A 14,010-nucleotide genomic window follows, 5' to 3' on the forward strand; every position below is an offset into this window, starting at 1 on the left:
TAAATAATCGTCATAGCAATATGCCTATCAAAGTCAGATGAAAGATAAAAACAATAAAACTATTTGATAACCTTACCTTTGTGTGCAACAGAAACATATGTTCCTGGAGGACAAATAAGGCATTGTGCTTCATATTCACTTCTTTCTGTCTTGAAACACTTATACTTTAACGACAATGCGTCACTGAATTTGAATTTTGATTTCCGCATTTTGGCTTGTCAAAAAGCACTGTGAATTAACTTTTGACTTTCCACAATCTTAATCTTTGATAACCAAACTGCAAATGGAAGAGAGAGAAAATCAAGTCATTGGCTCTTCACATCTGTATTATGATTTGTTGTCTTGATTTCTCGTCATTCACCACACCGTTACCAACATCTGCAAAGCACGCAGACACCGAAGTCCAATTTAAGCCAGAGTTCAAATGCTGTGGAGCCACATTGAACATTCTTTGTTACTATGGAATGTGTTTGCTGCATCACTGTAACTGTGTTGCCATAGGCGACTTGCAGTTGTGCCTAATAACCAATTATTCGTTTCTATTTCCACAGCTGCCAGTTCATATCTAACGATCACTGTTTGTTTCCGCAAATGTAGGACATTAGAGACTTTTCCAAAATTCCCCCCAGAAGCCAGACAAACGGTTAAAATGTAGGGCATGTCTGGGAATTTCCAGACTTCTGGTAACCCTAATTGTCACACTCAATAAACTCATATTTTAGAGTATATCGAGCAAGTCAGTGTAAAGTAAAATGTAGAGCAGAAGGACAGAATGCCTGATGCTTCCTGGGACCCTATTCTTGATTAAGTGTAGTTATAAAGTGTATTTTGTGTTCACATAGGACTAGTTTCCGTCCCACGTCCGTCCCTCCCAGGCCCTCTTCAGAACTCCCCCCCCCCCCCCCCCCCCCGGCTCCTCCACTCCCACCCTTCTTCCCTCCTCCTCCTCCTCTCCCACTGCCCTCCCTTCTGCCCTGATCCCTTGTCTGTATGCCCCTGGGAGATCCCCTCTGTTTCATCCTTGTCAACAGTGTACTGTGCCAGTGTTGTGTTGGGTGCTGCTCTGCTGTGCATCAAGAGTTGTGACTTTAATTGTAATAGTGTTATTGTCAGTGATTGTTATGTGCTACGCCGTCTGTCCACACTTTTATGATCCAGTGCGTGGTTTTGTTTTGTGTGCACTCATTTTTTACAGTATTTATCAGCCTTTTACAGTTGCCCAATTTTTGTCTGTTCTCCGTACTGTTTCCTCATTTTTTATGTACATGTACACCATATTTTCTCCTTTCTGTTCTTTCAAATGTCTTCCTTTGTATAATTAATGTCTTTCGGCTGAAGAGCAGTGCATATGCTGCTGCCAGCCCAACCCAGATGGGACATTGAAATACAATTAAAAAAAAAATAGAACTATTGAACCAAACAGATATGTAAGATAGCTGTATGGGTTTAGTGTTGTAGGATTGCCGAATCCAATGATGCACACTGTATCACATGTAACAAGCACTATGTTATTACTTGGAAGCACACATACACAGTTATATACATTTACTGTTTCACACGTGGCCACAGACTACTGCAAAGAGCTTGCCGAAAACAACGATATTATACATGACTTGGTCGATAATCGCCACATTAGCCCCCCCCCCCCCCCCAAGAGTGTGGAGCACAAAACATAAATATTGGGGCATACAGGTGAAGGAAACACCCAGGGGGAAAGGAGAGGGTGTTTAAATCGAAACCATACCTTACATTACATTAGTAACGGAAGTCTTCGAGCGAGTGAGGGGGGCAGATGGTCCTGCCTGACAGGGTGAATCCTCGTACAGCAGTTCAGGGATCCGGGGAGGGGACAGTGGGTTGTGAGGAGCCAGGGTAGCGGACCTGAATGCTTGTTGCAGTGCGTAGTACTATTACCATTGATGGGGTCAGTACTAACAGGCATGGGGACAGACTGGAGAAAATGAATGTGGGGTAAGTTGTCATCGTGGGGAGCTGGCTCGTTCGTAGAAGATACACACACTATCCGGCTGCATAACAAAAAACACTTTAGATCTGCAAATAAAATCTGTTTGACATTCAGTACCACTTCCGTATACGGGTTGACAGAATCTCCACAAGAGTCGTTGTTGGCGACATCAAATGATCCGAGGCTGGCCCCTGATACGTCACTGAATCCTGGCAGGAGAGAGACAGGGGGCTGCCTAAAGGAGGGGAAGTCATCACACGCATCACTCTGTATGGGAATGTCACACTCACCTGTAGCACTGTCGCACGACTGGGAGTGGGTAATGTCACGAGTGCAGCAATGGGCTCACTCACCCGTGGACGGTCGGTAGATGCCTCGTGCGAGGCAGATGTAGCAGGGAGTCGGGGCTGACTGGGTGGGGTATCGGGCAGTTCTCCCAGAGACCACGCCGGTTTGAGGCGGCAGACAGATGCCTTTTGAGGTGTGCCGTTAATTAGCGTGCGAATGTTAGCGATTAGCTCCTTGACGTGCCTGACAATTTTCGAGTCGCAGATTTGATCTGGAGGGACTGAAGGCTCAACTAGCTCTGCTAGGAGTGTGAGGGGTTCTCCGTACAGTACGTCTGCCAGGGATGCGCCGAGGTCCTCTATGTACGTGGACAGAACGCCTAACATTACCCACGGTAAGGTGTCAGCTCACTCACCACCGTGGCATATCAGGGAAGCTTTAAGGGTTTGGTGTTGGGAAATGTCATGAGGGGGTCACTATTGTGGTCCAGCACAAAAAATTCACACTGTTTTGATAAGTAGTCACATTTACATCAGATTTTGTTCCACTTATGAGAAACTTATTAAAACATTGACCTATCTGATCAGGGTTTGTAATAATATCGTTTTGATAAGTAGTCACATTTACATCAGGTTTTGTTACATTTATGAGAAACTTATTAAAAGACTGAGCTATCTGAGCGGGGTTTGTAATAATATCATTGTTTCGTTCAATTTTTAAATTTCCTGGTGGTTAACTGTTTTAACTAATTATGATTTAATAACAGACCATACTGCTTTAGTCTTATTCATATTTTCTAAACTCAACTTATTATTTGACATTCTTTTGGCAGCTTTATAATGTCTCACATAGTTAACAAATTCAGGGTTTTTATTGTGTTTCATTTCTTTCTGTAGTTCTCGTTTTTGAGCACTAGATACCTTTGAGTCTGCAGTAATTCTTTTTAGTTTACTTTTAACTTTTTGGTGCCAGATCCTAGGTGGGATGATTCATTAAATACATCTAGACAACTTCTTAGAAAATTATCAAAGTTCTCAATACTTGACACACTATTATTTATGGGCCATTTTAACTGCATCTATCTTGTCATGGAATAGGTTCAAGTTATTTTGACTAAACTCTTTTCATGAGATCTGGTTTATTATTTTCCTGGCTGTGGAATGAACAATGCAGAATGATCAGAAATTCTTAAATATAAACAGGACTTGATTTCACTGTCGAACACATAATTTGTTAAGATGTTGTCTATACAAGTAGCAGAATTGGCATTTCTCTAGTGAATTCAAAAAAATTAGTTTAAAACCAGAGTTCTGAATTATGTCAACAAACTGTTTTGAGCCACTGCCTTGACTTATTACAATCAGCTGCTATTATGATATTTTTCCTCCTTACTTTCTTAAGATTATCAAGAAGACACTGGAGTTCAGACAAGAAAGTTTTAGTTACTGTACTTCCCAGAATTCTGTAAATTGAAGTGACCATTTTGTTCATGTCTTCTAGTTCAACACAACTACTTTCAAAGGAGCACTCCTCATGTAAACAATCAAAATCTGTTTGTATTTCATATGTTATGCAGGTATCGAGAAGTATGCAGTCAAAAGCAGAGGAAATTCATCATTAGGAACTGTTGCCTTATCTCATCATGCCTCTAATATTTTGGGTCAAGTAATTTTAAGAGTCTGAAAAAATGCCATGCCAAGTAGCTGTGTCAGGTGTGCTGAATTTGCTGGAAGAAATATAAATCTTACGTTGTCATCTTGACACATCTCAACTGATTTTTAGACAGGCGCAACAATAAATTGTCCCCAGTGAGAAGTTTCTTCACTTCCAGATTTATCAGACATGGGACAGCAACTGTAAGGACCTAATCTGCGAAACAGAACACAGTTAACCAGCCAGACTTCATCTGATTGTATCTTGCATCTTTTGGCCTACCTTTAGTCCGGCCTTCATATAAATGCAAAGCATTATACACAACATAAGGGGATGGTATTGTGCAGTCTGCAGCAACTGGTAACATCATGGGGGTCAATACCTTCCTGGAGTCCATGACCCTTTCAGGATATTTAGTTCCCCTACATGTGATTACATTTCATTTTCCTCAACTGCCTGTAAGGTCCATCTCATCATAATTCATTATATTGGACAGCAGCAAATTCTCTATTTTGTTTGACAGTTCATCAAAGTAAATGTTATTAGCAGCGTACCCATGTAGATGTAGATGGACACTGGCTCTGGAGTGTTTTATGTTTTGGCACATTTGCTCTGTCAGTTGATCTTTGTATTGTCTCATAAATGATTCCACAAAATCATGACTGGGAGATTACGCTTAAACCTTTCCACCTGTACCCCTTTTTGTCCAGAAAGTCCTCTAGTAGAAGTTGTAAAACTGCAGAGTCGTTAGGATAGCCCCATTTGCTGCATATTTTCAATCTATCTACAGACAGCTTCAATTCTTTGAAAGACGGAACAGTTTTTCCAGCCTGAAGTTTAAAATTGAGGCTACCTTTTAGGTGTCTGTGTAATTCACTATAATGAATCACATATTTTTCAGATACTTTCTGCAGGCTAACACCAGATTTGATGTTAGAGAGGGCATTTTTTATATGATCAGGACAGTATTTCTTGTAACCGCCTCCAACACTGAACAGCAGCACTGAAACAAGAAGAATATGTTAGTTATTCATATAACATAAGTAGAGAATGGATAATAGCTTTTTATACAGCATTAGCATGGCATACTAGATTTATTTTTAATCTTGCTATAATCAGGTGAATAGAAACACCAAAATTGTTATGTTTCTATACACTGCACAAACTATAAAAACCAAATGTAAAAAAATATGATAATCCTCAAGAGCTGATTTGTTTAATGTAAAACAGAACCCAACCTTTACTGTTTTATACAGATGTTATAAGTAGTATTTACAATGCCATTAACTATCACACATATAATTCATATTTACTTTCCAGAGAAGTTCAAAGTAGGTAGGAAAGCATCTTGAAAACTTTCGAGAAAGACACTAGGATAAATGTCAATGTACAGTGCTGACAAACAAATAAAACATAATTTCCTTGTTGGTTTAAAGTGTTGCTGACCCAAAACCAATAGTAATTAAAAATAATGTCAAATACAAACTTACAGTTTTCAGAGTAATTATGTATATGAAGTTTGGTCTGTATTCATCCCCATTGTTTCTATTCACTCCATTTTACATTCTATAAGGGAAGAACAGTTACTTAATAGCCAATAATAACAAAAATAAACACAAATACCTAATGAAAAAGAATCTTGAGCCCTTAGAAACTTTTAATTTGAAGGAAAGGTTTTACAAGAAATTGGAAAGTGCACTTTTGAGTTTTTCGTGTTATTGACGTCTAATGCACATGTTTGGATTTGTGTCGTTCTATCCCACACGTGTCATGTAATTGGACAACGTAAACTGGTATGCACTTCCAAACACATGTGTTTGGTGTGCTGTGGTGCAGGTATAAGTCTTTGTGTAATACGGGCTTTCCTGTTAATACATTATTGCATGACAGTACGAATCCAGTGCTACTGAGTGCATGACTTATGGTATTGAGTTGCTGCACCACTTTGCATAGCTGGAGATTTTTTGTGGAGACACAACAATAAAATCTGATGGCACACTTGAGAACTATATTTAAAATTATTATGATATGCCTTGAAAATGTAAGTCTGATTTAGCACATAGATCAAAGAGAGGTCAAGTTATTGAAGCCACCAGAATGCAACAAACCTTGTAGCAATGTCAGATCTGCCCGACCTTGTAGGCAGAACATAATGCTGTCTTTAGACCTACAGATGGTGGAATAGACAGAAGCCAATTGCTGTTTTGATGCTGAGCATCATGCGTCTCTTATAGCTTTTGAGACCCTTGAATGTTCACAATGACAGCATCATTTAAAGGCTGTGGGACAGACACAGAAGTTATGCCTTTACATTTAGAACATGGAAGGAAATCAGTGAGGCTACATTAAATTATGATCCATTAATTGATTGTAATCCTAGGGAGAATGCCATTATAACGCATTTAAATGGAAGAAAGGCTTGGTTTGTGTTGCTCTGGTGGCAAAATCTCTCTTCCATATCTAGGTGAGCCAAAAGAATCCCTAAAAACTCTACTTATGTGGAAATCCAATGAATAAAGGTGATTTTTTTTTAAAAATATGATTAGAAAATATAATATGTGCTTTCAGATAACTTCATTTGGCGGGGACGCAGAAATCAAATGCCAGGTTTTTCACCAACTTTTATGATTCAAGGTCAAATTTCCCATAGAATTGTCTCTTTGCTTTCACCAGACAATCATCACAGCAAGTTCCTACAGATTTATTTCAGCGGTGATGAAACCAATGAAACAGACTATAGGTTTAGTAATATCCAAGTAGGGAATATGTGGGTGATATATTGCAGCATTAATAAATGAAGTAGCAGCCTTGGGTATAGTTGAACAGTTTTAAAGTCACAGAATCATTTTGTATGTTCATGATGGCAGACTAACCAAGGTGTCTCATGCAAAAATATATTATGATGCATTCCAGTGTCCACAATTTGAGCCTACAACATGCTTATCCTTCCAAAACAAAAAAAGTGCCATGTATTGAAAAAAGTGCCATGTATTGACTGTTACGCACATCATATGATTATACAACAAAATGATTTTAATATGATATCACAATGCAAGCAACTCGCCAATCAATATTGCTTATAAATGTATGTTAAGGTGGAAAGTGAATGGCTGTGAAACATATCATTTAATAAAGCTTAATTGAGGGAAGGGAATTATATTTATCTGAAAGACAGTGTTGCGAATGATACAAATATAAATCCTAATAATATGGGCAAGATGGTAACCCTATCCTATTCATCTGTTAATAGTCCACAATACCTGCATGAGTATACTCAAGACAACATGTAACCCAGCATGGAAGGAAGTAGTTGATTTATTACCAGGACATGTGGCTGTTCATAGACATGATATAGTAGCAGGATTTTTAGGCTAAAAATAAAGAAGCTAATGTCGGTTATAACTAAGGGAAAAATATATGGAAAAATGCTATGTTTTATGGATACTGCTGGGTGACAAAAGTGAGCTACTAGCATGTACATATTTTACTTTGGTTAAAATATAGGTTGAGACCTTGTCAAAGTGCAAAAATACCCAATTCAAGTACTGACAAGACACTGCACAATATTATTGTAAAAGCGTGATCCGTGGCTTACATGGATTTAACAATTCTCAATCTCCTTGCATCAAACATGTATATTGCACAAAAAAGTTCCCATGTAGGCCTCACAAGCAGACCATACACAATGCAAACAGATATCCTCTGTACTGATGTGGAGCACCAGAACACGACAGTCAGACAGCAGTGGTAAAGCTTCGAAAAGGCGGTTATGTTAATGTCGATAATAGGTGGGTTGTAGTCTATTACCCAATTTTGTCAATAATGTTTAAAGCGCGTACCAATTTGGAGGCTTGCAGTTCACTGCATGCCATAAAATGTATTTTGAAATACATTAACAGAGGCAGTAAATAAGCTATTTTCAACTTCAGAAACAAAGATCTCACAAATCTGGTAAATCAAGTGCACAGGTATATCAGTCCAGCTGTTATTTCAGTAGCAACAAAGCTGTGTGGCGTCTTTTAGGTTTTCTGCAATTTGGAGACACCCCACCATAGCACACATCAATGTTCATTTAGAGAATGGTGAAAGAGTGTATTTTAATAAATAATTTTTGTTAGAGAATATTAAGCCCGCAAAAAGCACCACTGATTGCATTTTTTGATCATTGTCCAAGCAACGATTTCACAAAAACCCTTTTATATGTTGAGGTGACTAGATATAATACCTGGATTGTATCAAGGACAGAATGGAAATGTCACATTCAAGGAATCAATGTTCACAATTGACCTGGTGTTAAATCTGGCTGTGTTTTAGGCTGAGTCTATACGGTGCATGTCAGCAACATGGAATGCTTTTGCTTGAAAATGATGCTGCACCATGTGTGAGGCCTAAACTGTTTCAAAGATCTTAAAAAATGCAAGGGTCAGGAATTATTAATATTCAGACAGGTGAGGCCTAAGAGTTGGTAGGAAGTGATAACCATTTTGCTCCAACACTGGAGGAGGCCGTACGGCACAGATCAGTGACCAAAATAAGGCAGCTTTTTGCAATATTAATGGCAAACTCTGGGCTTTCAGATCCACATCAGATGTGGGAAAATTACAAAACCGACATGGGAGAGGATATAATGTACACATTTAAATCTTACTACCACATAGATTGATTTAAACTACAAGGTGGAAGACCACATAATAATGATACCTGGAAAAGATTCATCATACTCTGTATTGAGTAGACCAATTCAAACTGAAGGGATTACCAGTGATTTACTATGAGAAAAGAGTTATGATGCTGTTTCATTGCAACAGCAACCTTGTGTATATGTTCCACAATTAATACAGAACAGACAACAGTTTTCAACAATGTTATGCAAAAAACTGGCAATGATGAAGGTGGTTTGTTCTTTCTAGATGATCTGACAGCAACTGGCATCGCATGAACATCATCAACACCTGTGGAGTGCTGAAGCCATGATTCATGCAAGGGAGGGGGGTTGTTTATCCTCATTATAGCGATTACTGGACAAAAGGTGATCCCAAAGGCACTACTGAAAAAATGCAAGGAAAGCAAAAAGTGACAATGTGGTGTAGATTAACTTCTTCCAGTGTCATTGGATCCTGTCAATTGAGACACTGACAGATACCTGCAAATGTTAGAACATTTTCTAACGCCTAACATTTCTGAGTGCAACAAGTCACATGAACTGCTGTTTACCCAAGATGGAGCTCCTCCTCGTTACACCTACAATCACTCTACAAGCACTTCACAAGATGCTGAATAGGTCGCCGAGATCCCACAGAATGTGCAGCAAGAAGTCCAGACCTCACCCCATGTGGCTACTTCTTATGGGAGTAGGCTAAGGAAGATGTGTATTGCAGCAAACAGCAAACTCTTGGCGAGCATGAGAATAAGATCGGTGAGGTCATAAATGGTATTCCCACCAAATTATTGAGGATGATCAGTGCTAATTTACCTGTTGATTTCAGAAACTGCCTAGAAAATACTGGAGTGCACACTGAATTAAAAATTAATGGTGTACAATAACTACATGAGTGCAACAAATTGAGTTTATGCCTACAGTATTTTAGGAGGGAAAAATATTAAAAACAAGGAGTTACTTTCCACCCACCCCATACTGTACTAACAATAAACCACCAGTATGTTGCTTAATGCTATTCATACATATACCATATAAAGGCAATTGAATATATTAGTAAGAAAGCTACTACTTTGGCAAGAGCTGGTGTCTCTGTAGCTTTACTGTATTGCTGCTGTTTATCTGCTGTCAGATGCATAATGTGTACTTGATTGCAATGGCATTATTAAAGGTAAATATTCTTACGTCTGTGACACCACGTAGATAGTCATCATGATGACACACACAGTGAGTATTATCACTGCTTAAAGACAGTTGTTGCCAGTACTTTTCTTAGACAATACGTGATGTAATTGTGCTCTGATCATATGTGCCAGGTGTTTCTGTAAGTGTGTGCATAAATGTAACAGGGCATAGAGAATGCTCCACTAAACAATTTTAGCTTGGGAACCTGGGGTTGGAGAAACCAGCTTAAGGAGATACGGAGGTACACTTGTGTACCACTTTGTCTAGCGTTCCTATTTTCCAGCTTATTTACAACTAATGTTCATACAGGTTTACATGTCCTGTACTGTTTACTTACATTTACTTTCCTTATTTCTTGCAAGGAAACAAGGAGGACCAGCCTGATTACCAGGAAGTCATGATGCTGGTTTTGTTTACTTTATCTGTCTGGAAGGTGGCCTTGCTGTATCGTATATGCATTGTGCCGTGACAGAACAGGCTATGAATCGGTGATAGAGCCATTCATTTTTCAGTGCTGTTCAGAGACTTGTAGTACAATATGATGGAGCAGCACTGGAACAGTTTCACAGAACTCACTGACATGTGTATGGGGAAGTAAATTTCAATGGTCATGCTGTTGAAAGGCTGTACAGGGTCCAATTTCCTAACAGGCATCCTCCATCATGATGAGTGGTTATTTCTCTAGATTGACAAATGTGGGATTCTGGTTCATTGGACAGAAGAAATGAGGGACATGGCAACATCATGACCACTTGCATGTTGGATTTTGAATAAGAGGTGCTGGAACATGTTGCAGCAGACCCCACTACAAGTACTCATTGTATTGCATGTGAAACAGACACAGCACACATTAGTGTGTGGTGAATACTCCATGAATAACAATTACACCCATATCACCCGCAGTGAGTCCATGCACTACTTGTGACTGACTTTGCACTAAGGATTGCATTGTGTCAGTGGTTTGTCCAACAGTGGATTAATAATTATGGCATGTGACGAGGGCCTCCTGTCGGGTAGACCGCTTGCCCGGTTCAAGTCTTTCGATTTGACGCCACTTCGGCAACTTGCGCGTCAATGGGGATGAAATTATGATGATTAGGACAGCACAACACCTAGTCCCTGAGCAGAGAAAATCTCTGACCCAGCCAGGAATCGAACCCGGGCCCTTAGGATTGACAGTCTGTTGCACTGACCACTCAGCTACCGGGGGCAGTGGATTGATTGACCAGATTTCCTCAAAATTGTTCTGTTTACTGATGAGGCTTCATTTGATAGTGATGGTACTTCAAACAGCAGGAATAGCCATGTGTGGGATGAGGAAAACTCTCACGCTGTAGTAGGGTCGCACCATCAAGTATGTCCTGCTGTGAATATCTGGGCCAGCATTGTACGCAACTATCTCATGGGACCATATCTTCTATGTGGCCATCTGAATGGCCACTTGTACTTGAGGTTTGCGCAAAGAGTTCTACCTGAGTTGTTGGAGAACGTACCCTCAGTTGTTAGTGAGAGGATGTGGATACGACATGTCTGAGCACTGTGTCCCTTCAATGTGGATGTCCGCAACCAGATCAGTGCAGTATTGCTTGGTTGCTAGAGAGGAGGGGGACGTCTTATTCCATGGACTGCAAGGTCACCTGCCCTGAATCACGTCATTTATTTCCTTTGGGGATATCTCGTGTATGAGACTCCAGTGAATACGGAGATGAAATTCGTCGCCAGAATTGTAGGTGCCTGTTACATGATACGAAACACAGCAGGGATATTTGCCGGGGCACTGCTTATTTGCATGTCGCCATTTGCTTGCAACACACCTTTGTCAATATGCAAAGTTAAGTATTTTCAAATTAACTCCATTAATACAATTTGCTCAAATTGCTTTCTAGCCATCTGAGGAAACAACTTCCTCGGCACCCTATATTAACAGAGAATGAAATATGCTGAATAAAGCAACTACTGACCAAATTTCATCATAGGTGTGGTTGGTTCTACATAAATTTTTTCTTATGTGATAAATTTATGAGAATATAATCCCCTTGATCATAAGCATCTGCACTGAAATGAAAGACTAAAACTTCACACTGCTTTTCTTACTCTGGATCTTTCTCTTGCACAGAAAGGAACAAAGTATGCAGCCATAAGTATATTCGTCCATCTCCAGTTTCTTCTCCTCACAACTCCTTTAAGTCCATAGATGAATTTCTGAGTGTATAATATCAGGAGCAGTCAAAAGTTTCTTTTTGAAGTCTGTACCATCCAAAATTGGTTTGCCACTCAGGAAAAACCACTATGATAATTGAGGCAATCAACCCACTAAAACACTAGGTTGAAGATACCCATTTGATAAAACACTATGTTGTGCTGCGTGAAGTAGCCTGTAATGGCCTGCTAATGTCCTCATATGACAGGAATTGTCAAGCCTTCGAGGCCTTCTTTAAGGACCAAAGGCACGATAATCACATGGGGAGGGATCAGGATGGAATGGTGGATGCTCGAGTGTCTCCCACACCTGTTGGCATAACTTTGCACATCAACTGTAGTCTCGTGCCAAATTGTGACCATCACAGAACATTGCATACCATTCTACAGCTGCCCCATGTACATTTGTAATTCTCTGATGGATGTCTATTTGTGTTTGTCCTTCAACAGTTAATCAAAGAATATCAGCACATTGGTTCTGTTTGGGCACATGTGGTAACAACATCACCATACTTCACGTTTCTGTATTTACTGTATATACATTGAAAAGACACAAATGTCACACTAGTCCCTTACCCATATGTTGGGGGTTATATTGCTGCATTGGAGTCACACTATGTTGCTTATACACTGAAGCAATGCCCTCGAATGGAAACTCATTGATCGTCCCTTGTTTGTAGTGCTTACCTGGTTAGGTTGCATTTATAAACTTGTGTTTTAGGTCAAGAGTAAAATAAAATCTAGTTATGTAAATGGCCAGCATGTAGCCACGTTTTCACAGAGAATGGCTGTCTTATTTGTGAACTACTGACACATTCGACAGGAGGATGAATTGTACCAATTTATTAATCATGAAGTATGCAGAAAAACTAACCTGAACTGAACTGGCATCGCATTTCGCATTAGGCAAGTAACACTTTAGCCATTTTATCAAATAAAACCTCAGTTTCCATCTCAGACTATTGACATCATATAAAAACGACTTTGTGATTTTCACTTCTCCAGCTTTTGATGTTGCTTTCCCAAGTGTTTCTGCTAGCATTGTCCACTTCCCTCTGAGCCTACACTTTCGTGTTTCCTTTCTCACATCTGCTTTTGGGAAAATTTGTACATCATCTTATGCTATCAATGTAGTCAATGGACTGATAAAACTAATTTCAGTATGACTAGCTAGAGAAACATTTTTTTTTGTAGCAGAAGGTGGTGTAAAATCAGCTTCTCCAACAACACAGGCTTATTAAGGGTAACATATTTATGATTAAAACACAGAAAGTAATAGTTCTGACTCTTCTATAAATACACAAAACAAATACTTGTGGAGGTGAGTAACTTGGGGTCTATACAGTTCAGTGAAAGTTGGTCAAATAACTGACACATTGGTGCTGAATAACAGTGTTTGTAGGTTGAACTGGAAAGCACTCAGAAATGAAGCACACACTCAGTGCACTCATATGTCAACACTTTGTCCACTAAAATCACAACTGTCTGTCATATGGTGAGCAAAGGCAGTCCCAGACTGAGTAGATGCATAATCTCATGCTCTAGACAAAATCAATGGTAGGCTTCAAAAGGGTCCAAATGACAGTCTGCGAGAAAATTTCATACCACAGAGGCATTGTCAATAGGCACACCAAAGACACTGCAGTAAACATAAGCAGGTTGTGACAAGTTAGAATGTGGAACTCCACAGAAGCCCTTAAATCTGACACATGTGTTTTTCCATGTGACCTGACACCAGCAGGCATATTCTATTGTGCCACACCTAGACAAATTGCCAGATTTATATGTAATTACATCAGTTGATCTGTCAGTACATATGGTGGGATTGTGAGACAAAAGACTCGTTTGCTTTCTCCAATACCTCCATCATAGATCCTTTGATAGCAGATAATGAAAGAAATTCTGGCTTGAACTGCCGGAGTCGGCAGTCGTGTGTATGTGAGGCTGTTTAAGTGCCATTTAACTGTGCCTGTCTGCAACTTAGTGTGTTATCCTTACGGTAAATAACAATCTACCTTTTCCTATGTTGTTGACATCCATACCTGGAGTTTCCATTGTTTGA

General features: G+C 39.5%; 1 protein-coding gene across 4 annotated transcripts in view; it reads right to left on the reverse strand.

Moving 5' to 3' along the window:
* LOC126213048 (uncharacterized) overlaps positions 1-14,010 on the reverse strand; it is a 372,240-nt gene that overhangs the window by 245,920 nt on the left and 112,310 nt on the right. Inside the window, exon 3 of one of the 4 annotated variants that reach the window (XM_049940622.1) lies at positions 3,736-4,910. The exons of the other annotated variants lie outside the window; for them this stretch is intronic. Coding sequence (XP_049796579.1) covers positions 4,564-4,910 — 347 coding nt within the window. The 3' untranslated portion in view covers positions 3,736-4,563. Of the gene's footprint in view, positions 1-3,735; positions 4,911-14,010 lie in introns of those variants that run through there. 4 annotated transcript variants of the gene reach the window in all.

Source organism: Schistocerca nitens, chromosome 11, assembly GCF_023898315.1.
Source record: "Schistocerca nitens isolate TAMUIC-IGC-003100 chromosome 11, iqSchNite1.1, whole genome shotgun sequence".
NCBI classification, from domain to species: domain Eukaryota; kingdom Metazoa; phylum Arthropoda; class Insecta; order Orthoptera; family Acrididae; genus Schistocerca; species Schistocerca nitens.